Source organism: Rhinoderma darwinii, chromosome 4, assembly GCF_050947455.1.
Source record: "Rhinoderma darwinii isolate aRhiDar2 chromosome 4, aRhiDar2.hap1, whole genome shotgun sequence".
Taxonomy (NCBI): domain Eukaryota; kingdom Metazoa; phylum Chordata; class Amphibia; order Anura; family Rhinodermatidae; genus Rhinoderma; species Rhinoderma darwinii.
In genome coordinates, this window is record NC_134690.1 from 47,547,708 (window position 1) to 47,572,534 (window position 24,827).

The 24,827-nt window shown below is 42.7% G+C and overlaps 1 protein-coding gene across 2 annotated transcripts in view; it reads left to right on the forward strand.

Moving 5' to 3' along the window:
* The window catches only part of NBAS (NBAS subunit of NRZ tethering complex), a 655,156-nt gene that overhangs the window by 523,504 nt on the left and 106,825 nt on the right, over positions 1 to 24,827 (forward strand). For both annotated transcript variants that reach the window (XM_075861089.1, XM_075861091.1), the window contains one exon: positions 22,719 to 22,858. In XM_075861089.1, the coding sequence (XP_075717204.1) occupies positions 22,719 to 22,858 (140 nt within the window). The remainder of the gene's footprint in view (positions 1 to 22,718; positions 22,859 to 24,827) is intronic.

The following is a 24,827-nucleotide window of genomic DNA, read 5'->3' on the forward strand; positions in this document are numbered from 1 at the left end:
AAACACTGTAGATAGCACCACACACAGCCCCCTGTAAATAGCGCTACACAGTCCTCCCCCTCTGTAAATAGTGTCACATAGCCCTCCCCCTCTTGTATATAGTGCTACACAGCAATCCCCCTTAGATATAGTGATACACAGCACTCCCTTCTATATAGTGCTATACAACAATCCCCCCTTGTATATAGTGCTACACAGTGTCTCCCCCCTTGGACCTGTAGCTCTTGTAATTGCTCAGTATAATGTCCCCCATAGCTGCCCCCACAGTATATTGCTACCCATAGCTGCCTCTACACAGTATAATTTTCCCATTAGCTGACCCTACACAGTATAATGCCTCCATAGCTGCGACACAGTATAATGTCCCCATAGCTGCGACACAGTATAATGCCTCCATAGCTGCACCATACAGTATAATGTCCCCATAGCTGCTACACAGTATAATGCCTCCATAGCTGCGACACAGTATAATGCCTCCATAGCTGCGACACAGTATAATGCCTCCATAGCTGCGACACAGTATAATGCCTCCATAGCTGTGACACAGTATAATGCCTCCATAGCTGCGACACAGTATAATGCCCCCATAGCTGCGACACAGTATAATGCCTCCATAGCTGCGACACAGTATAATGCCTCCATAGCTGCGACACAGTATAATGCCTCCATAGCTGCGACACAGTATAATGCCTCCATAGCTGTGACACAGTATAAGGCCTCCATATGTACGTACCTAATAAATAAAAAAAACATAATCACTTACCTATCCCGGTTCCCACGACGATGGGGGATGCTTCTCCTCCTCTGCACTGTGCTGTGAGTGACTCCGTGCAGACAGGCGAGATGACGTCACTACATCGCGCCTGCCTGCACCGAGCCGCTCACGGCAGAGTGAATGCTGGAGTGAGGCTCCAGCATTCAACCCAACTGAATCTGCGTCCTGCGAACGCAGATTCAGTTGGAAGTGGCACAACGCGGCAGCGCTGCATAGTTTTGCGGTTCGGGCCCATATTATAATCCGCCATTGGCTATACCTCATGCTCCTTGTGTATTTTTGGTGTGACTTATATTATATAACCCTTTAGACCTATTTCAGACTGCAATTTTATCCTACAGCATGCTTATTTACGTACAGTTTAGTAAAACCTCACGAGTTCAGCCACAATACGGACCTTAAAATGCGGCCATAATATTGTTGTTTGAAATGGCATTCACAACTTAAAGCGGTTTTCTCATCTGGATATGGAGTAAATGTGTGAGATGTGAAGACCCCACTTTTTTGGCATATCCTATGGATATGCCAAAAATACCTGATAGGGTTGGTCCTACATCTCCATTGAAGTCATTGAGGAACACATGCCACAGTAAATCATGGAAGGGAGGTCAGTGGATAAGGATCTTAGGTCTGGGACCCACACCTATCGGGCGTTTATAGCATATCCTATGGATATGCTATAAATGTTTAAGCTGGGAATACTTCTTTAAATAAATGTTTTCTCCTAGAGGTCCTCTTCATTGGAAGGTCACAACCATTTTTACATGTGCTTCAGTAGGTAACGTCCTCTGCTGTGGTCCAGTACACGTGTGCCAACATTACGTTATTTATGAATGCGCCGCATATTATGTTGGCAGCCATCACACGAAACCCAGAAATGCTTCTGAAGAATATCATTATTCAGATTTCATTGCTTCCTGTGTGTGAATCCCTGAATCCTATCTTCTTTAAACAGAAAACGCTGGGAAAATAAGAAATTATTGGCCATTTCCTATGCATCCCGACATCCAATTACTCAGGGCTAAATAATTATATTTTCAATCTTAAAGCAACATTTAGCTGAGAATAAATAGTCTATTGGTCTGGGGAGATAGTTTCAGCACTCCAGTGACAAATTCTAGATGCTGAGGTTTATCCTCTGAAGGTCATTTATAATGTGCGTAATGATGCTCAATGCAGAATTTTATTATGTGATACCATATGCAGGTTTCTCTGCACAGTTGGATGTTTTTGTAGATGTGATGGTGTAGGTTGTCAAACAAATGTGTCCAATGCTAAGTATAGCGCAAGCGTATCTTAAGTTTGACCGGCAATGGTTGTAGGCCCAATTTTGGTTACAAGTAGAGCGTAGCTATAGGGGGTTATAGGTCACAGTCACACTTGGGCCCTGTGCTTGAGGGGGACTCTAAGACACTAGTGTTATAAATGGGGCATGGTAGGTGACGGTCTCTGTTACAGATTTTGCATTGGGCCCAGGAGCTTCAAGTTACACCAAGTTGTGTCAAGCTGTTGGAACAGGAGGTCGGTCTCATCCTGTACTAGTTACACACATTTCTGTAAAGACATGGTACATTGTAAAATAAACACTAGCCCCAAAAAGGCCACATGCACTAAAGGCAATATGTCCACAGTCCTCAACATCAGTCCTTATTGGTTGTAAAATATCTTAGCTGCTTTTAAAGGCTTGGATCGGGTGTAGAAGCGAGTGTCTTTCGACAGACACAACCCCTTTCCGATATATCTTCTTTAGTAACTGTAATCCGGCTCATCGTTGTGGTCCTTTCCATGTGCTTTTTGCTGTTCCAATCTTTAATTTAATACAGAGACCGGTCTATCTTAGACTGCGACCAATCACTGCCCACCATTGTGGATCCAATGTCCCTGCACTATACCGTGATCAACCACTGTTGTATTTAGTTCTTGATACCATATAAATGCTACATTCCTAAATAGAAGTAAATATTTATACTCTGGCGTGACACTGAAGGGGCCAAAGCGGTGAAAGAGTCCCTAGTAAGGCTTCATGCACACGACCGTGCTCGTAATTACGAGCACGGCCGGCCGCGGGCAGCCGGCCGCTTTTGCGAGCCGTGCTGTCATTATAAAGTATAGCAGCACGGCCCGTAAAATAGAAAAATAGAACATGTTCTATTTTTTTAACGGCACGGGCACCTTCCCGTGAGAAAACGGGAAGGTACCCGTGGGCAACAGAAGTCTATGAGCCCGTTATTGCGGGTCGTAATTACGACCCGCAATAACGGGTGTTTTTACGGTCGTGTGCATGAGGCCTTACTGAATTTTATATTTTGAATAATTTTTTAGCTGGTATTGTTGTCAGGAGTGCAGGAGTTAACTTTGCACTTGTGATTTACAGAGTAGATGAATCATCAGTGTTTCTTTTACATTTCCTTTCTTCATGATCCCTCCGGTTGCCAGTTGTGAGTCAACACGAGCCACCATGGCGTCATTCCTGCTCAAAGGACGGCATTGCCACGGCTTTCTTTTGCCTGTGATGCACGCCTCCAGCCGCAGGATCGGCACTCAGTGTGACGTCCTTAATGGATAATTGCTCCAATCGTCCAGTGCTTGGTTATTGTCCCTGGTGGTGAGTTTACTGGTGTTTGTTCGTATTCTCTGTAAATTTCCTGTGTTTTGACACGGCTTTCTTTTTGACTCCGCTCGATATGATTCATCTGGGTACCAACCTCTGGCCTGAACCTGACCTCGTCTCCGAATCCTGATTACTGGTCCTGACACTGACCACCTGTTGCCAACTTTGATCGGCAGCCCCACCGTCTAATGGGGACCGTGACCTGGGATTCTCACTGGTAAATTCCATACCTCTCTGCAGGGTTTAAGGGTGAAGAACAGGGGATTTCTTAGATTTTGCACCCGAGGTTAGCCTGCGCTAACTCAATAAGTCTGTCATTCATTGTTACTGCCCGCTGACCAACTTTACCTGCACTAATTTTCCCTGAGAAGTGCCGCAACTCTCCACAGCAGTGCGTAACTTCTTTGAGATGTTATCTAAGTTCTGATCGCTCTGGCTGGGGACGGCATCCAGGTACGTTCTTGGGTTTATAGTTTTATATGGAGCATTACACCTGGCTTTGGCTCAAAAATCTCACCAAAAACTGCTTGTCCCAAGGCAGTCAAAGGACAATCTTCAAAACATGACCTATTAGAACGTATTTGAGAAATGGTGTACACCAACCTTGACCTACCTAAACGTCCTGCTAATAACATTCACACAAACTAACATATTTAGAGATATATGAGGTAAAGTAAAGATCATGGGGGCAGAAAATTTTCTCTCACTGTATATAACTCTATGTCTGAGATGACTGCCGACTGTGGATTTAATTATATTTGTCTTCTGTCTTTAGTTCTATCTGTAGTAATATAAAGGTGTAAAGACTTTGTTATTATAGTTTTTTTTAGGTATAGTTGTCCTTTAGATGAGTGCTCCTCAAACTGTGCAGCAGGCCTCACCGGTAAGGCGCCCACCAGTTGTTGGTGAGGTGCAGCAGGGTAGGCAGTTACAACAGAAGTGATTATGTGCTGTACAGTTTCTTGTCTGGCCGCACCAATCTTTTGTTTAACAATCTAATTGACTCTTTTTGTTCTTATTTTAATTTCTTCCTGGGTCCACGAGACGAAGAAAATAGAACTTGAGATACTTTTTTCCTTTTTGTATGGGACTGTGACCAATGTTGAGGCTCAGAAATCACTATGTTCTGGTTGGGAGGCCCATTAGTTAATATTTGGGAAACGCTGCTTTAAAAAATGTTTGTTCTGTCTGATTAGTAGAGGCGGTACAGTAGCGTTTGGCCCTTTAAAATGGTTGTCCAAGACGTCTTCAAGTGAAAGAAGTGTCTAAATGAAAGCTAAAAGAGTAGAATGGCTGCAACCTCTTCGTTAAGACCGTAGATGGGGATCACAGTTTCCAGACCACCACCTGTTTAGTTTTGACATGTCTAAATTATATTTTATTTTATTTATTTTTTTAATCTAATACCACTGGAATGTGTTTTTAAGGTTTTGTTTCTGCCATTCACATTGAATGAAAACATATTTCAATAACTAGGACATCTTTGTTCCTACTCTTTGCCATTGGGGCAGGAGAAGGGACAACCTATTTGGGCACCACCTGGTTATAGTTTTCATTGCATTTTTCTATCCCAATCGGTCCAATAGACCTACTATATGCTTCCACTAAGAAAAAATAACAGACTTAAAGGGATTGCATGAGTTTAATGAAAATATGTCCACTGCCTTCCTGAAACAGCGCCACTCTTGACCATAGGCTGTAACTGGTATTGCAGTATCCACCCAAAAATTTGAAAGGGGCTAAGATTCAATACCTGATATAGCCAATGGACAAGATTGGCACTCTTTCTTTAAGATTGCAGCCATATTTTTGCAATCTCATACAACCCCATTAATATTCACACTGCATGATCTTCACTATTGTAGTTATGTAATATGAATGTAATATTTGGGTGTAATTTCTCTGTATTTTTTTTCCAGCCTTGAGCAGAAGAACAAGGCCTTAGAAAATAAGAATTTTGTGTTGGTGCAATGTTATACTTTAAAAACACTCTATTTCCTTTCACAGTTCCAGAGTAAAAGAATATTGTGTATAAGTTGTATTGTATGGAATTGTATCCACGTAATGGAGCAGTAACAATGTATCTTGTAGTGATAGGTCAGACTGTAACTATGAACTGTGCAATTTCAAATGCCAGACTTCCATGAAACTGTAGCACTGCTATCTTTTATCTCAGTGGGATCTTCAATATCTCTACTTGTCATGAAAGATAAAGGTTTTCCGTTCACTCTATGCAGACCCGAATTAGGGGAGATCATTTAGTTCTGAGAAGAAATGCACCCTCGGTACAGGACGTTTCTGAAATTCCTAATCACAGGTCTCTTTGGATAGATTGAATAGAACTTTCTGCCTGACGGACAGATGAGCAACAGAAAGTTTAATTTTACCTAACTGGTATTATGGTACTATGTTCTGTCTATTACCTAACTAATGCAATGGTTACAATACTGCGTATAAAATAGATTGTTACAGGTAATGGGCCTAAACTAGTTTATTAAGTCGGAAATGAGATAAGGTTTGCAAAATCGATCCTTTTAGCAACAAGTATATTTTAATTTTCCAGTTGTGTTTCGCCCTGTGGATTGGATTTTATTTTGCCATGTTTTTTTTATATATATTTAAGAGATTTGTCTAGATCCAGGGGGCTACTCCATCTCTTCATAAAGACTTAATAATATGAAATTTCTTTGCCAATTGATTCCTATTTATTTTAGCTGCCATAAAATACATCCTGCTGTACTGTCTATGCAAAGAATAAAGAAAGAAAGTGTGTGCTTCCATTATGACCACCCCAGGAGGTTTTTAACTGGTTACTGACACTTGACGTCTTTGCTCGTCACGAGCAATTGGACGTTGCCGCATCATGACCAGGCCCGGCCTTAGGAGGGTGCCACCTGTGCCATTGCGCAGGGCGCATCACTCCAGCAGGTGGAAAGGGCGCTGCGCTGGCTCCCTTACCCTGCTTGTTTCAGAAGCGCCCGGGCCCGGCGACTCAGCTTCCGCCTTGGCGCTTCACTGTAGCAGCCATAGCGACTGCTAGCGGCAACACAGGGCATGAGGGCGCCCGTACCCAGTGTTTCCACTAGCAGTCGCTATGGCTGCTACAGCGGTAGCGATGCCACTGAGTGAAACGCTATGGCTACAGTGACGCCACTATAGCAGAGCGGGGATCCTGCCCCTGGACGGAGCGCTTGATGTCTCTGATCATTTATATGGACAGTGACATCAGGGGCAACTCCTGAAGCAGGGTTCCCCGTCCACAGCGTTGCCGACTCTGTGATTGGGGATTCCACTCCAGGAGAAGCCAGTGACGTCACTGTCCATAAATGGACACAGACGACAGGGCTTCTCCTGGAGTGGAATCCCCGGTCACTCCGCCGGCAATGCTGTGGACGGGGATTCCGCTTCAGGAGTTGCTTCTGATGTCACTGTCCATATATGGACTGAGACATCAAGTGGAGCGCTCCAGGAGCGGAATCCCCAGCCACAGGGGAATTCCGTTCCTTCAGGGAACTACAGTGGCGCTATCTACAAGGGGTCTGTTGCACTACCTACAAAGGATCTGTGTGGCACTACCTAGAAGCGGGCAGTGTGGCACTACCTAGGAGGGGGCAGTGTGGCACTACCTACAAGGGGGCAGTGTGGCACTACCTACAAGGGGGCAGTGTGGCACTACCTACAAGGGGGCAGTGTGGCACTACCTACAAGGGGGCTGTGTGGCACTACCTACAAGGGGGCTGTGTGGCACTACCTACAAGGGGTCTGTGTGGCACTACCTACAAGGGGGCTGTGTGGCACTACCTACAAGGGGGCTGTGTGGCACTACCTACAAGGGGGCTGTGTGGCACTACCTACAAGGGGGCTGTGTGGCACTACCTACAAGGGGACTGTGTGGCACTACCTACAGGGGGCTGTGTAGCACTATCTACAAGGGGCTGTGTGGCACTTCCTACAAGGGGGCACTGTGGCACTATCTACTGGGGGAATCTAAGTGGGGGGCAGATGGTCATTTTACTGTTAGTGGGGGGCTGATGGTCATTTTACTGTGAGTGGGGGGCTGATGGTCTTCAAGTGGTTTCCACCTCTGAGCTTCAATTGAAACTAATAGGAGGCAGAAAATACCTGTGGCGCTCGTTTGGAGTGCTTTTTTGCTGGAGTCTTTTGCATTAGCTTCAACGGCTTAAAAACAAATGCAAAAAAATCCATCAAATAACGCTGTCAATTCAAAATCTGCTTCAAAATTCCTGAAGGAATTTTGAGGCAGATTTGTTTTGCCTTACAAAAAACGCTGTGCGAACATACCCTAAGAGTGTAGTGCTTGTTTTTAGCCATTTTTTTGTCTTTCTCTAAACAATTTTTGGTAGGGGTGCCCTGAGGAAATTTTATTTTTCCAGTGATGCCTCGAGTCCGAAAGGTCGGGAAACGCTGTACTAGGCTACAGGATCACTCTGGCCTACGCAAGGATCCCATCGTGGATCAGATCAGTTCATTGTTGGAACGAGGCCTAGGTGAGTAAAATTATTTTTGGGGGGGGGGCACTTTCTACAAGGGGGAAGGGGGGGGCTGTATAGCACTGTCTACAAGAGGAGGTAGCGGATTATGGCACAGTCTACAGGGAGGAGGTGGGAGATTATGACACTGTCTACAGGAAGGCTATATGGCACAATCTATAGGGGGCACGATCTACAAGGGGGGTGCTGTGTGTGGCAGCCAGGGGAGGGGGGCATTATAATGTGTGGGGACCATTAAGCAGACCTTATACTGTATAGGGGCAATACAGGGGGCATTATACTGTGTGACACACTTAGGGGGCATAATACTGTGTGGGCACAATTAGAGGACAAAATACGGTGTCCTTGAAGGGGTTAGAATATATTATATTATTAATATTATACTGTATAGGGGCACTAAAGCGGCATTATACTGTGTTGGGGCACTATATAGGGCATTATATTGTGGGGGCATTATACTTTTTTATGAGCCATTTTTTTCATGATGGGGTGGAGCTCCGAAACATAATTTCGAACGGGGCGCAATCTATCCTAAGGCCGGCCCTGATCATGACTGTTATAGACGTCATGCGGATTGCGCGGGCTCACAAAAAGTGTGCCCATGCCATCAGGAGCTTGACAATCGCTATAATACACAGCCGCAGCCCCGCTCTAAAGACAGAGATCAGAGAAACCTCTAACCTCCGCCGTTAACCCCTTGAATGCCGCAATCAAAGTTGATTGCGGCATTAAAAAGTAAAACGAGAGGGGGCTCCCCCTTTGATCACGTCACAGGGAAGCCCTGTGATGCGATTCAAGGACATATTATATGGAAGCCCAGGGTCCATTGAAGTACCCCAGGGCTGTCTGACCATATTGCCTATTGTTAGGGCATACTTATGTACGTATGCACTAACAACTCGCTGTATATTATCAGTACACAAGCTAATGCGCTGGAATATAGGTATATACCAGTATATAACATTAAAAAATATAAAATCAAAATTAAAAATCCCCCTATGGGATGTAAAAAAAAGTAACGTTAATAAAAAATAAAATGTTAAATAAAAAAATCCATAAAAAAAACACAATTTTTTTTACAATAATTAAACTTTATTAAATATAATTTCTAAAACCTAAAATAATATACACATATTTGGTATCATCACGACCCTAACAACCTGAACAACAAATTTATAGTATCATTAATGATTCTCGGTGTATGCTGTAAAACCCCCCAATAAAAATTTAAACTGTAGCAGAACTGTTTTTTGTTTTTTTTTCTGTAATATTGCTAAAACATTATTTTTTAAATAAAATAAACGATAATGTAAACGTAACAAAAAATGGCGCCTGCATAAATTACAACTCATCCCGCAAAAAACAAAGTCTTATACAGCTACGTTGAACAAAAGTTTAAAGAGTTATGTGCGCAAAGAGGAAAAGATCTAAAAAAAATATTATTATTTACGAACAAATTGGACTTTTGTAGGTGCTCAGTAGTTAAACAGGAGTACAGATGGATAAGTTGTGGGCAGGTAGAGAATTTTAACAAGGAGCACGGGTTATTGAAAATTAGGTCCAATGTGTGGCCTTTCTTGTTGGTTAAAGTAGATGACCATTGAGGAGGAGGTTAGTAATAGCATTAGTGGCCACGCAATAAAATGAATGAGCGCAAATGGGTTGAACTCTTCTACCATGTTTATGGCTGAATATGATATGAGAGACAGTCAGGTTTCAATAAGTCCAAAGAAGAAGTTGAGAACATCATGACTATGGTTACGTTAGTGAGATGCCTTCTTGTGATTGTGATATACCTTACAATAGAATCATATACAATGCAGGCTGGGTAATAAGGGATTATTGTCTTTCTAAAAGAACTGGTTGATGGAGAAATTAAAATCTCCTTTTCATTTTGTAAATTACATTTCTATGGCAAAATTAGGGTATGTTCACACGGGCTATTTTCAGCCGTTTTCGGGCCGTAAACTTTCCGAAAAACGGCTGAAAAATCTTAAGCAGAACACCTACAAACATCTGCCCATTGATTTCAATGGGAAATTCGGTGTTCTGTTCCGACGGGCGTGTTTTTACGCCTCATTTTCAAATGACGCCCCGTAAAAATAAGTGCATGTCACTTCTTGAGCCGTTTTTGGAGCCGGTTTTCATTGACTCCATAGAAAAACAGCCCCAAAAATGGCCGTGAAAAACACTAGTTTGATTTAAAAACTGCTAAAAATCAGGAGCTGTTTTCCCTTAAAAACCGCTTCGTATTTTCTGCCGTATTTTGTTAACCGTGTAAACATACCTTTACAGTGCTTGGTTATAGAATTTCCGCAGGTGGAACAAGAAGTGTTCTTTCTGTGATAAAAATAAAAATGCATGTTTGTTTTTTTCATTATTACTTCAAAATCTAAAAACTACTTTCTGCTAAATTATCCAACCTAGTTATTATAAATAATTTAGCTGAGAACATAGCGGCACAGACACCTGTGTTTTCAGTGCTGAATGTTGAACAGACTGTCATTCAGCAACTTCTAGAACATCCTTGGCTATGTGTGTGGCAGCAGAGGCAGGAACCTGTGGCTTTCCTTCTGCTGGGCGCTACAGCGTCGTTGAAGTCAATCTTCAGATCTGAAAATGATGGTATTTCTGCTGATAAGCCATTCCCCATGTGACTCGCAGGAAGCTGAGATATGAGGAGCTGTTTAACCGGGTCTTAACACAAGCGTGGTGCAGGAATGCCAACAAGATTTTTTCTTTTTTATGGAAAATTTCTCCAAAAATCAAGGACAGCCGACATTTTTTTACAGACAAGTTGGAAAACCATATTAGTTAGTACGGTTGAAAAAAGACACATGTCCATCAAGCTCAACCAAGGGATGGGAAAAGGGAAAGTAAAAAAGCAAAGACAAAGCACTATAAGTGTACGGGCACCTGCCAGAGGGCATATCACACTATCAAAATCAAGCAGAAGGGGGAAGGGCAGTGTGGGTCAATCTGGGACTAGAGCAAATTCGCTCCAAGTTTACCAGGCTTTTTCAAATTTGGCTAGCGAATGAGTCTTAGAGGCCCGTGACTTTTCCATAAGGTAGGAAAACTGGTTGGCTAGTTCCGCTTTAGTCAGAGGATCTGCCAATTTCTATTGGCGAGCAAACATAAGTCCCGCAGCCATAATGATGTGAGACGAAACCCCACTCCCAAAGGCGGGAAGGAGGTCCAGGCCCAGGAAGCACAAGGCCAATCTAGGAGAAGCCGTCATATTAAACTTCAAAATTTTAGAGATAAGCCGGAAAACAATCTCCCAGAGAGAAAACACAATTGGACATTCCCACCACATATGCATCCATGTACCCTTTACTCCACATCCCCTCCAACATAACTCAGAAACAGAGCCCGACATTTTATCCACACGTGCAGGTGTAAGATACCATCGGAAAACAATTTTCCGAGACATTTCCCTATGTATCGAACTCTTGGAGGATCTTCTCACCCATGCCAATGCTTTAAACCAATCTGAGAGAGAGATATCCAAAGCTAGATCAATATCCCATGAGGACATATATGAGTGTTTAGCAGCAGGGGTGTGAGTGGTAAATAAACCATAGAATAACCCCCCCCCCCCTGTGCAGCCTGCTCCATTCGTTTATATATTTGAGCTTCTATCTCTTCAGGTATATTGGGGGGTCTATAGATTACACCAAAAGTAATTTTTTCAGTGTTTACCTCCCTTTGGAATTCCACCCACAAGGTTTCAATCTCCTCACAGTCTTCACCCTCCTCACAGTCTTCACCCTCTAATGTCCCGTTCACACTTACCTTCATATCACTTCTCACATACAGACATACACCACCACCTTCATATCACTTCTCACATACAGACATACACTACCACCTTCATATCACTTCTCACATACAGACATACACCACCGCCTTCATATCACTTCTCACATACAGACATACACTACCACCTTCATATCACTTCTCACATACAGACATACATCACCACCTTCATATCACTTCTCAAATACAGACATACACCACCGCCTTTCCTATTTGTCCTGTCTTTTCTAAACAGTGTAAAACCCTGTAGATTTACAGCCCAGTCATGGGAAGAGTCCGGCCATGTTTCAGTAACACCAACTATATCTATATTTTCTTCCAGTACCAAGGCCTCCAGCTCTCCTATTTGGCTTGCTAGATTTCTGGCATTTGTGAACATACACTTTAACTTGCCTTTAAATTTTTCAGTTTCAGAAATGTGATTATTTCACATTATTTGGGCATTTTTATTTTCATTGCGGTTTCGTAACAAAAGGATCTCCTTATCCTGTTGTCCAGTCCTCTCCCCACAGTCTGTTTCTCCCCCCCACCAATATAGTCTGACCCCTCTCTAACCTGACTACCCCTTTTATTTTCTACATTGACCTCCTTCCTCAGCCCTAGTTTAAATACCCCGCCACCCCAGTTAGAATTCTCTCCCCCAGCACAGCGGACCCCCATTTAGGTGCAAATCCTCTGCAGAATACAGTTTGTACCCCAATGAAAAGTCAGCCCAGTGCTCTAGGAACCCAAAGCCCTCTCCTCTACACCAAGACAGACTTAAGCCATGCATTTAACTCCCTGAGCTCCCGCTGTCTTTCCTGTGATGCGCATGGCACAGGCAGTATTCCTGAGAATACAACCTTGGAGGTCCTTCCCTTCAGCTTGTAGCCTAGTTCTTTAAAATGATTCTTAAGGCTCCTCCACCTACCATTTATTCTGTCGTTGGTACCTACATGGACCACAACAGCTGGATCATCACCAGCCCCTCCCAGTAATTTATCCACCGGTTCCACAACATGCCGAACCCTGGCACCAGGGGACTGAAAACCATTCGGTTGAGGCGGTCTTGGCGAAAAAATTATTCAGTCCGTCTTCCTGATTATAGAATCCCCTACAACTACCAATTGTCTTGCCCTACCTGCATTACCATCCCGCTGACTACTAGCTGGGCTGTTTTCCCGGCTGTTATGGGAGATCAGTATCCACCCAACTTGGCAATTTTGCTTGGAATATCAGAAACAGGATTGGCCTTCCTTTTCTTGGATCCCTTTCTACTGCCCCTTTCTACATTATCCCAGCTACTTGCCTGATCCTGCTGACCCATATCTTCACCCTCCAGTTCTACCCCACTAACTGGTTGCTCAGTGAGCAGCATTCTCCGCTCAAGTTTGTCTATCTTCCTCAGTGTTGCATTTTGCTCCTCCAGATCTCTAATGCGAGCTTCCAGGTGAATAACATGCCCACATCTGCCACAGAAAACCTCCAATCTTGCTATCCATTGTCCCAGTTACAAAAAACAGTGAACAATTGTTAAAGGAAAAGAAGAGTATTTACAGGGGCTTTAACTCCTCTTTTTAACTCTGGTTTAGTAACGCCACTTATTAGACAAACCACTTGATTTAGCAAGCCAAAACAGAGCAATTCAAACCCAAAGAGTCGAATAGTGATATTAAAACATTAGCAGCGTTTACTGTGATCTCTAAAATGATAATTACAATCCTAAACATTTGTACAAACCCCTCCAACTTAACTTGATGTATCCATTTATTTTATTTTTTTTACAAACATTGGAAAAGAGTGCGCTATGTTTACGAACTGTCCAGGTAATTTACGGACATTTGGCAACCCTGGATCTGTGGTCAGTGATGAATATCGATCACTGATTAGGCGTCCTTTTATATGGGATGTGAAAACGAGCGCCGATCAACGAGACAGCTCGTTGATCGCTGCTCGTTTGCTTCTTTCACACGGAGCAATGATTATTGCTGTATAAACGTTGCGATCAACCATGAGCGTTTTGCTCATTCATCGGCTGATTGTTACCCTGTTTACACAGGGCAATGGTCGGGAACGGAAACTATTGTTTTCCTGATCATTGGCCTGAGTTAAAGGGCCTTAACTAAATAGCAGCCCTGCAGGGTCAAATTAATTTTTGATAAGGCACATGGCCATAATCGGGCACCCTTCGATTTCTCTGGGGTTTTACTTTAACTCCATATGCCTCCAATTTTGTTCTGAATCCAACAGAAATAATATTGTGCCATTCTCCATTGAATCCCCTGCTATGAGGTTATCTTCTACTAGAAGCATTTCTTCAATGGAAGAATAACCCTGTAATACGGTGCCATGTGAAGCACTATATGGCGGCAGTGCGGCACATAGTCACTTCGGCTTCAGAGGCTCTCTGTACATTTGTATAGCATCCTGCACTGCCATGTGCATGATGCCTAAACATGAATTTTTTTCTAATTGCAAAAAAGAAACGAATCCGAAACCACTGGCAAGTTTGTGTTGACCCACACCAGGAAAGTGGCTCTCTTTTTCGAAATGCAAAAAATATCATTTCCAATCTACGTTTTATATACAATTTGCACAAAGATGAGAGAATCTATTGAGAGCGGTCTGTGCTTGATGTTTGACATGACTGCTTATTCTAGCTGTGAGATACCGAGTCTGGAACTTTTTTATTTTTAATTATTTTACTGCAGTGTAATAATGCGCAGGGGTTGGGAACACGTTTGTTTTTTCCGCTATTACCCATTTTTATAAGCTGTGTCTACTGCAATCATCCGTTTTACTGCATGGCTAGCCTTAGGTAAGTTCATTGCCAGTCTGCTGCCGGTCTCCCTTTTAGTCGCTGTAATATGGCATTTACTACCTTACACAGATGTTAGTGTACTAGGCCAGCTGAAACTTTATGATTTCCATTTAGTTTTTTTGTTCCTGCCTCACACACTACTATTTTATGAAAATGTGGCAGATTTGTTGAATATTCAGAGGGTGATTTTTCTATGGTAGCGGTGCCCGCTGGGGATTGCTTTTCTGTGCTTTTGTGTAGTTGTAAATCATTGAATGTTTTAAGGTGCTGTTTTATGTGTATTGTAAAGTGGAACTTTTTTCCAAATTGTTATGTAGCAATTGGTTGTTGAGGCTTTTTATTAGTCTCTGTCCTCCATGGCCCAGAATGCACTGCAGAGTGTTCAACTTCAACTCTGCTAATGGAAAAGATGGAGGCAGGCGGGAATGAGCATTAGGCCAGGATCACACACACCGTTTTGATGCGGTTTTTGTGTCCGTTTTGGGCTCCATTTTTTGAGCCAAACGCAGGAGTATACACTAAAGAACGGAGAGGCATCAGTCTTGTCTTTATACCTTTCCTTCCTTTTGGATCCACTTCTGGCTTTGAAAAAGATGGGGACGTATGGGCACCACTATGTAAGAAAGAAATCTATATGGGGTGCTGCAGTAACATGCAAAAAATATGCATACTAGGGGAGAGGAAAAGGCACAAGTACAAAATTGCGCACACCCAAAATAATAAGAAATGGATACGAAAAAACGGGAATGAAAAGACCAATCTTTATTATACGCTACATACAAAATATAAAACCATTATATTTTGTATCAATACCTATACCAGACTGTGAAGACTACTAGTATATCCAGAAAATCAAAACACACATAGCACAAGTCATGTACCATGACAATATAAAATAAACTTTATTGAAATATACATAACACATTGGCCATCAAAATATAAAAACAATATAGCATACAGTTAAAAAGGAGAGTATGGAGGAGCTGCGTGAATAATCCAATATATATGCTACCATACTATAAACATCCTGTGATGTGGTAACAAATGCAGATATCTATAGAAAAGATAATCATATAGATCAAGTATTTGGACAACAGAAGCACATAAATATATTTAGCACCTGACAGAAGAGCACACAATTGTGCATACATATAAGGCTATGTTCACACGGGGTATTTTGCCGAGTTTTTTGACGCGGAAACCGCGTCGCAAAACTCGGCAGAAACGGCCCGAGAACGCCTCCCATTGATTTCAATGGGAGGCGTCGGCGTCTTTTTCCCGCGAGCAGTAAAACTGCCTCGCGGGAAAAAGAAGCGACATGCCCTATCTTCGGGCGCTTCCGCCTCCGACCTCCCATTGACTTCAATGGGAGGCAGGAGAAAGCGTATATCTCGCTGTTTTATGCCCGCGGCGCTCAATGGCCGCGGGCGAAAAATGGCGCGATAATTGCTGTTTACACGGAGTATTTTGGGGGAGGAATTCCGTTTGGAACTTTGAGGCAGATATCCCTCCCCCAAAATACTCCGTGTGAACATAGCCTTAGAGTATACAGCTAAAGCTCCAAGTTGCACCCAAAACAAAGACCATGCTTTATAAATAAAGGATATTGCACAAACTCATGGACTGCATGATAGGAAGCACGCAGGAACACTCCACACTGACCGCCCCAGGGGCTTTAGCTGTATACTCTTAGGGTATGTGCACACACACTAATTACGTCCGGAATTGACGGACGTATTTCGGCCGCAAGTCCCGGAACGAACACAGTGCAAGGAGCCGGGCTCCTAGCATCATACTTATGTACGATGCTAGGAGTCCCTGCCTCTCTGCAGGACAACTGTCCCGTAGTGTAATCATGTTTTCAGTACGTAATTAGTGTGTGTGCACATACCCTTATATGCATGCACAATTGTGTGCTCTTCTGTCAGGTGCTAAATATATTTATGTGCTTCTGTTGTCCAAATACTTGATCTATATGATTATCTTTTCTATAGATATCTGCATTTGTTACCACAAATGGTCTATACTCTTATAGGTATTCATCATTATATTTTGTATGTTGCGTATAATAAAGTTTGGTCTTTTCATTCCCGATTTTTCGTATCCCTTTCTTATTATTTTGGGTGTGCGCAATTTTGTACATGTGCCTTTTCCTCTCTCCTAGTTACCACTTCTGGCTGTGGCTAAAAAAAACTGAGCCGAAAACTGCATCGAAACTGTGTCTGTGAGCCTCGTGAGCTTCGGCTGTTTTTTAAGTGGCTTTGCACCACAGACGTTTTTCGCCGTGTTTTTTTACCTCTTTTTTTTCAACAGGCAAAGGAAAAAACTGTGAGTGGTTTTTGCCATAACACGCATCAAAAAACGCTGCGGGCCGTTCGCAGCGTTTTTTTCCGTCTCCCATTGATTTCAATGGGGTTTTTGAGGCGGAAAACGCCTAAAGGTAGCGCATGTCGCTTCTTTTTCCCGCGAGCGCTTCTGTCCGCTCGCAGGGAAAAAGCGCCTTCAGCTCCCATTGAAATCAATGGGAGGCAATTCCGGTCACTTTCTGCGGCAAAAAAAACGCGTTAAAAAAACTGCCTGAACAGGGCTTTAAATGGATAAACATAGCCCTTTTCTATTTATTAAAGGGATTTTCCAATGAGAGAAATTTATGACATATCCACAGGATATGTCCTAAATGTCAGATAGATGCGGGTCCCATCTCTGGGACCCGGACCTATCTCTAGAACGGGGCCTCCTAAACCCCGTTCTACTGCTCTGAACTGAACGGTAGTTACAGAAACAGCGTAGCTCGCGTGCTACGTTGCTTCCGTAACTGTCATTCACTACTATGGAAGTTACGGGAACAGTGTTGCTCAGCGAATTATGCTGTTTCTGTAATTCATGGTCGGATATCACACGCGTAGAACGGGTATTAGGGGGCTCCATTCTAGAGATAGGTGCAGGTCCCAGAGGTGGGACTTGCATCTATCTAACATTTGACATATCATGTGGATATGTCATAAATGTTTCTGATGGGAAAAGCCCTTTCAGGACTTGTGTGTAGATATTGCTGTTACATATTATGGTGCCCCCTGGTGTTCTTCTGAATCCCTTTTAGAATGTCCAACTAATCTGTACGGTATCGGGGGACACACATGCCCAGTAGCCCGATACTGCTGTGAACTCATTTCTTGCTCCGAAGTTGTCACTTTCCACCTCTATTCAGCCACTGTATCACTCAATTTGAATATCTTTACTAACAACAATATGGACTTCTATGCATGTTAGCTATTCATTTCCGTTAGGGCGGCCTTAGGGATCTGTGACTGGTATTTTTGCACAGGAATCATCCCTGCTGTAGAGCGCCCAATTGGTGGCCTGGCATAAGATGCTTGTGACCAACATAAATCTTGTATTGCAGTACTATTTACACATCTTATAGCATTGTTATTAAACTACTTTATGAATGGAGCTGTTATTTGAGCACTGTATGGTGTTATTTGAGCACTGTATGGTGTTATTTTTTTGTACTGTATGATGGTGTTTGAGCACTGTATGGGTGTATTATTTGTGCACTGCATGGTGGTATTTTGAGTACTGCATGGTTTGATCACTGTATAGTGGTATTATTTGAGCACTGTATGCTGGTAGTATTTGATCACTGGATGGTGGTATTTAAGTACTGTATGGTGGTGTTTGATCACTGTATGGTGGTTTTATTTGATTACTGTATGGTTGTAATTTTTGAGTACAGCATGGTGGTGTTTGAGCACTGTATGGTTGTGTTTTTTGAGCACTGCATGGTGGTATTATTTGAGCACTCAATGGTGATGTTTTTTTATCAATGTATGGTGGTATTGTTTGAGCACTGTATGGTGGTGTTTGAGAACTGTATGGTGGCATTTGAGCACTGAATGATGGTGTTTTTTGAGCACTATGGTGGTGTTATTGGATCACTGTATGGTGGTGTTATTTGATCACTGTATGGTGGTGTTATTTGAGCACTGTATGGTGGTATTGTGTGGCACTGTTGCTTAGGAACTGAACACGATATTATATTTACTGTGCATGGGGGTAGCAGCACTGTTGAATGGTTATTCCCAACTTATACTCCAACCCCCAACAGTTCCCTATCTTAAATATATTAATCTTTATAAATTTCTTGCATTTTCTGTAGTGCAGCATTTTCTAGATATCCGATTGAGTCCACCCCATGCCTTACGATTTGTTAAGATGTTCATGGCTATGGTTTCGACCACCGCTAGTGTTTAGCACCGGCGCCTGCACAGTTTCCCCACAGCCAGTCTCTGTAAACCTGGCCGGAGGATTGGGAGCGCGCCGCGGTTGCACATGCTCACAAAGTTCTGGCCCGAGCATCTCTGTTGGCTCCCTATATTTTCAATGAGGTGGCTCCCGGCATTCACAGTAGCCCTGAAGCTGTTCCCCTTTGCACTCGGCACAGCTCTTCAGAGCACTTATCAGTTCAGACACACAGCTCTTGGGGACAGAGATGAGAAGGACAGAGCGCTGAGACAGTATGGATGAACTGGGAGATAAACTGGGGGTTGAAATTGCGGAATAGTATATGCAAATTTAACTGGAGTAAACAGGCAAGCACTTGGGGGCAAGGGGGGTTGGCACGATGGATTGCTTCTTGTACACGTTGTTTGGACTCCTGATGCTGTTGTTAGAACTTTTATATAGCAGAATCGGGGGCCTCCACGTTCTGGGAAGCAGCGCCGTGAGATCATCACAGCGCCACTTGCTGGTGAAGGAGAAGTGACACGCCCACATCTGTTCAGATGCTGGGAAAAGACACAGGAGGAAACGAGCAGGGATACATGTTAAATGTGGGCAGGGAAATTGCTGCATGGGGTGCAAAATACTTTTTTTTCAATAGCTAAACGATTTAACATTAAAAAAAAAAATGTAACATGGGAGTTGGGAATAACCCTTTAAGCATTGTTATTTGGACTAATGTAGCCAATAAATGGCGCTGTTAAGGCACCATCCTGTGTGACGCTAATATTTAGGCATTGATTGGTATAGTTATATTTACCTTGTATGACATACGCTATATGGTGAGTAGCAACACACAGGCACTGTCCAACCTAAGGCCAGCTCTGCTTATTTTACTTTTTCATCTTTTACGATTGTTTTGCCAATGGGAAAAAAAACAAGCGTATTCACTGTGAACCTGGCCTTATACTGCCCCCTATGGGCAAGAATATAAATAAGATCAGATAGGAGATTTTTCATATGTAACTGCATCTGTCAGAATGGTTTGTTTATAAGCCTGATTTGAAGCGGTGTGTCATATAGCCCACGGTGCACAAGGTTAACTTGATGTCCTTTGCCGAGAGTGAAAGACCAGGCGTGTTGTGTCAACGATGGTGAATAAATTGCTGATAAGCAGTGTCACTACAGCCGAAAATCTTACTTCAATGATGGATAAAGTCACCCAATTCAATGAAGTTCTTAACGCCTTTGCAAATGGAAAATAAATAATTTTTTCTTCTTTTTCACAGAAAAAGGACGTTATAATTTAGTGACTGAGAAAAATACCATACCGAAGAAAATTCAGCGTTTAGGTTCAACTTATAAGTAATTTTAAGAAAATTACAATCAGATCTGCATTTCAGTCAATCAGAACTAGTAATATGATGCCCCGCTCCAGGGTATAATGGTGAAATTTAAAAACGTGTAAACTCCCTTATATCTACAGCTACTGCCAGGGAATCCAAATGTGGAACCAAGCATTGTAAAGCGGGCCGGGTTATTGGTGGTCGTATCAGAAGAAATATTGTGCTGTTCTAGGTTTTCTTGTCATTGATGCAGGACTTTTGACAAGCTTTCATTTATTCATGGTTTTATTATATTTATATTATTATTTTTATTTACGATTATATGCAGAGTTTTATCTGCAATATTATGTTGTTTTTTTTACATGTACTATTAAAGAATTTTATTTTTAATTTATTTGTTACGAGCACCATTCTGTTTGAAAGAAAAAAATTGATTCCTTAAATCTAAACTATTGGTGGAACTGTGCATTTTTGTTTTTTTTGTACCAACTGAGGCCTCATGCACATGACCGTGATAGTTTTTACTGTCCACGAATACGGATCCGACGGCTACGGACACACATTCGTAGCCGTCCTCCATTGCGGAAGTGCCCATAGACTTTTTTATAGGGCTAGTCCGTGACGCAATTGTGGACAAGAATAGGACATGTTCTATATTTTCGGATAGTTTCTATGGCCCGAATACACATCCGTAAATATACGGGAAGGTGTCTATGGCCAAAAGAAATGAATGGGTTCGCAATTTCATCCGTAATTACGGATGAAAATTACCGTCGTGTGCACAGGAGTTACTTTCTGCTATCTATGGCCCAGTTTACATACAGTTTTTTGGCGCTGATTTTGAAACGGAAACCGCGTCGGTATCGGCGGCATAAAACTGCTGAGATCACCTCCTATTGATTTCAATGGGAGGCCGAGGCGTTCCTGTTTTCGGGCGACTTTTAGCCGCTCACGATGGGTAAAAAAGTGGCATTTCTTTCTTGCTGCGGTGCCACTTCTGACCTCCCATTGAAATCAATTGGAGGCAGAAAAAGCGTTTCCTTGCTGCATTTTTTTGCCCGCGGTCGTCAATGGCCGCGGGTGAAAAGCACTTCAGAAAATGCAACAAAAGCCGTGGCGAAAAAGCACATGCAGGGCAAAATCTGCCTCAAATTTGGAATTATGGGGCAGATTTTTTCTGCCTGCAAAATACTCCGTGTGAACTAGGCCTATGCCTATTGTCCATTGACAGGAAAGGGTCTGTATTCTACGGATACGACTGCAGGACAAGAACATTAAAAAAAATCCCCTGTTCTTCGAAATGTCCTATTTTTGCAATTCCATAATATAATCAGACCTGTGGTGTCAATGGTGGCGGCTCACTTTAAGAAATGAAACATGATGAAAATAAAGAGCAGGCATCATGTGAGTCATGACGGGCCTAGTTCAAGGTTAGTGAATTGTCATCATTCACACTTGAGTATTTTATATCCATCATATTTGGAAGCCAAAACCAGCAGTGGATCCAAAACACGGAAAATATGCATTTCTTACCATATTACTTTTTCTGTGTTGAGGTTCAACTCCTGGTTTTGGCTTTCAAATACTGACCAAAATACTCAAGTGTGAATGAGGACTAAGGCCAGTTTCAGTTAGCCGAAATACAGCCTTATTTTAGCATCCATATTATGTCTGTAAGAACCCGCAGCCCCTTCCCGGTTCTCTGAGGTCAGATTAGGGCTAAGATCACCATAAAACCCTGCTGTGAAGTCTAGCTGAACCACGGTGAGTTTGGGTCTTGTGGCTTCGTTGGAAATTTTGTATAACGTTTTTTTATAATCTGTGTACTACTTTTTTATCTTTTTGATTGGATATTGTCTTTTCCATGTTATGAGTTTTCTCCTTTTGTAATGTGTTTATAAATGGTGTCCATTGATTTTGTACACATGTACATAAGGCCTCATGCGCATGACCGTTGCCGTTGATTGGCCCGCAAACTTCAGATTCTAGTGTCCGTATTTGTTCAGTATATCCGTACAGATGTAGCCATCTTTATCTTGACCTTTAACCCATTAAATACAGTGTCAAGAAACTAACTTTTTCAATGGATTTTCAATGACTCTTGTTATGTGATATAATAAATGGGTCAGTGTGCTATTCGCAAAAAATTGTGTATGGTACACTGAATAAAAAATTGGTTGTGTGCATGACTCCTTATAGAGAATGTTCTCTGGGACCACGGGTGCAGGTCCATCTATACGAGGTTCTATATGGACCAGATACATACATATATCACTATGGATGGACTCCACGTCCATCTCCGCCTGTATGGGCCTATTCTGTTATTCGACCATGAGATCCTTAAAGATATATGAACCCCTTAAATTACAGTATCATTGTCACAAAATTGGCTTCTATGAATATCTGCAGTTAACTACTAGAACTGTTGACCTTTATAGAACTTTTACTGCATTCGTTTCTGTAAGAAACAGATGATTTTCGCGTGTTTCCCGTGCTATATAGACTTTCAGCTACTAGACTTTAACAAAGTGCTGTCAGGGTTTCCTTGTGTACAGGATTCATCATGCTCCTTGCTTTTACCCAGTTAGGCAGAATGGATTCAAGGTCTGAACTGTGGTTTTTCACCCTTTAGGTGGAAGTGACTGACATTGAAAATGAAGAAAAAAGATATTGTCTCTTTGTGGAGCTGTTGGAGATCAGTCACACGCGCCCGGAGTTCCAGCACTTAGTTTTACTTCTACAAGCCTGGCCTCCGATGAAAGGACTAAGCATGTAAGTAATGGCCTTCTAACTCCAGTGCAGGTACCGTCAGTCAGCAAAAGAAATCGAATACCTCGACCTCTACAAGTTCAAGACAGGGAACATCTAACAATGTCCTACTTTTTTGTGTCTTGCTAAAAACTTTTTGCTAACAGTCTATTTTTAACCTTCAAGTAAAAATACAGGTGTAGCAAAGTTCAGTTTGTTATTCGGCACCACTGATCATGATGGGATTGTGTTATCTGTGGTTTTAGTTAAGACTTCAGGTAGGAGCATTATATTTTTTTCAAGCGCAACTCAGCCTCAAAATGGAGGCCTCATGCACACAACCACATTGGTTTTGCGGTCCGGGTCGGACCGCAAAAAATCTCCGTTGTGCATCCGTGTGTCATCAAGACTCACGGATCCACAACAGTTCACCAGTATTGGTGAATCGGCAAATCCGGACTGTAAAATGACTTGTCCAGAGTTTTTACGGTCCGGGTTTACAGCACCCACACTGATCCGTGTAAACCACAGTTATGAGCATGGGGCCATAGAAATTAATGGGTCTACAATTTATTTAAAAAATAAAATCTAGAATTTTTTCAACACTTTGGGCGATTTTCGATTTCAATCTCTATTTTATTATTTTTTTTTCTGTTTATTTAACATTAATACCCAGAGATAATTTAATACATTTTCTTTATATAAATAACTTTTTAACATATATTGCTTTAGTTATTGTACGTAACGTAACGTCTTTTAACCTCTGCAAATACTTTATTGTATCATAAATACAATTGGAAAATTGTATATCTAATTTATTATTACTTCTGTGTTCCCTGGCAGGGACCGGGTTAACAGAATCTATAATTAATGATGCGCTGCGTGCACTAACATCCAACCTCGGCCTGTCAACGCCTCAGCCGGTCTCTGACATTGCCGGACTCACACGACCGTGATTGGACCGTGAAAAATGGTCCGGGTGTCAGCCTCATTTCACAGCCCGATCATGGTACATGTGAACGGGACCCCTGACAGCATAGTCATTTAGGATACAGTCACACGACAGTGAAAAAAGATGGCCATTAAAAACTCCTCAATGGTCAGTTTTTCATGTCCATTTTGCATCAATGTCTCCAAATTATCATCCATTTCCAGTCCATCTTTCATGGTCGTAAAAAAATGTATTAAAAAAAGGATGAATTTCCTTTGTCAGGGTAGATAGTGTCCCATATAGTGACATAGTGCCACAGTGCCCACATATAGTGACATAGTGCCCCCATATAGTAGCATAGTGACAGTGCCCACTTGTAGATCGCAGCACCACCCCCTCCCTTGTAGATAGCACCCCCACATGTAGATCGCAGCACCACCTCCCCCTTAGTAGATCGCACCCCCACCCCCCTTGCAGATCGCAGCACCACCCCCCTCCCTTGTAGATCGCACCCCCCTTCCTTGTAGATCGTGCCGCTGTAGCTGACACTAGGATCTGAATCCCCGGCCAGAGGTTTCAGACACTTTGGCCAGGGATTTAGCTCCTAGTGGGAGTTACAGCGGCGCGATATATAAGTGTGGGGGTTGTGGTGCAATCTACAAGGGGAGGGGGGGTGGTGCGATCTGTAAAGGGGGGTTCTATCCACAGCGGCGCGATCTATAAGGGGGGGGTTGTGGTGCGATCTTCAAACGGGTGCTATCTACAGCGTATCGGTATCTACAGGGCGGTGTGGCTATGTATTAGGAGTCCCTGCTCCCATCGGAACTGCTGTTCCGTGCTGTACAATTTTGTTCAGTACAGTACAGCAGTTCCGTGGGGAAGCAGAGACAGAACGGGGCGGTCCATGCAGTGACGAGGTGGCGGGGCGGAGCTTCCCCTTGCAACACGGCCAATCTTCGCTTTTTCCTCCCCGCCTTCCAAAACTCATAACTTTTTTTATTTTCTTTGTCGACATAGCCGTGAGAGGCTTGTTTTTGCAGGACAAGTTGTTTTTTTTTCATG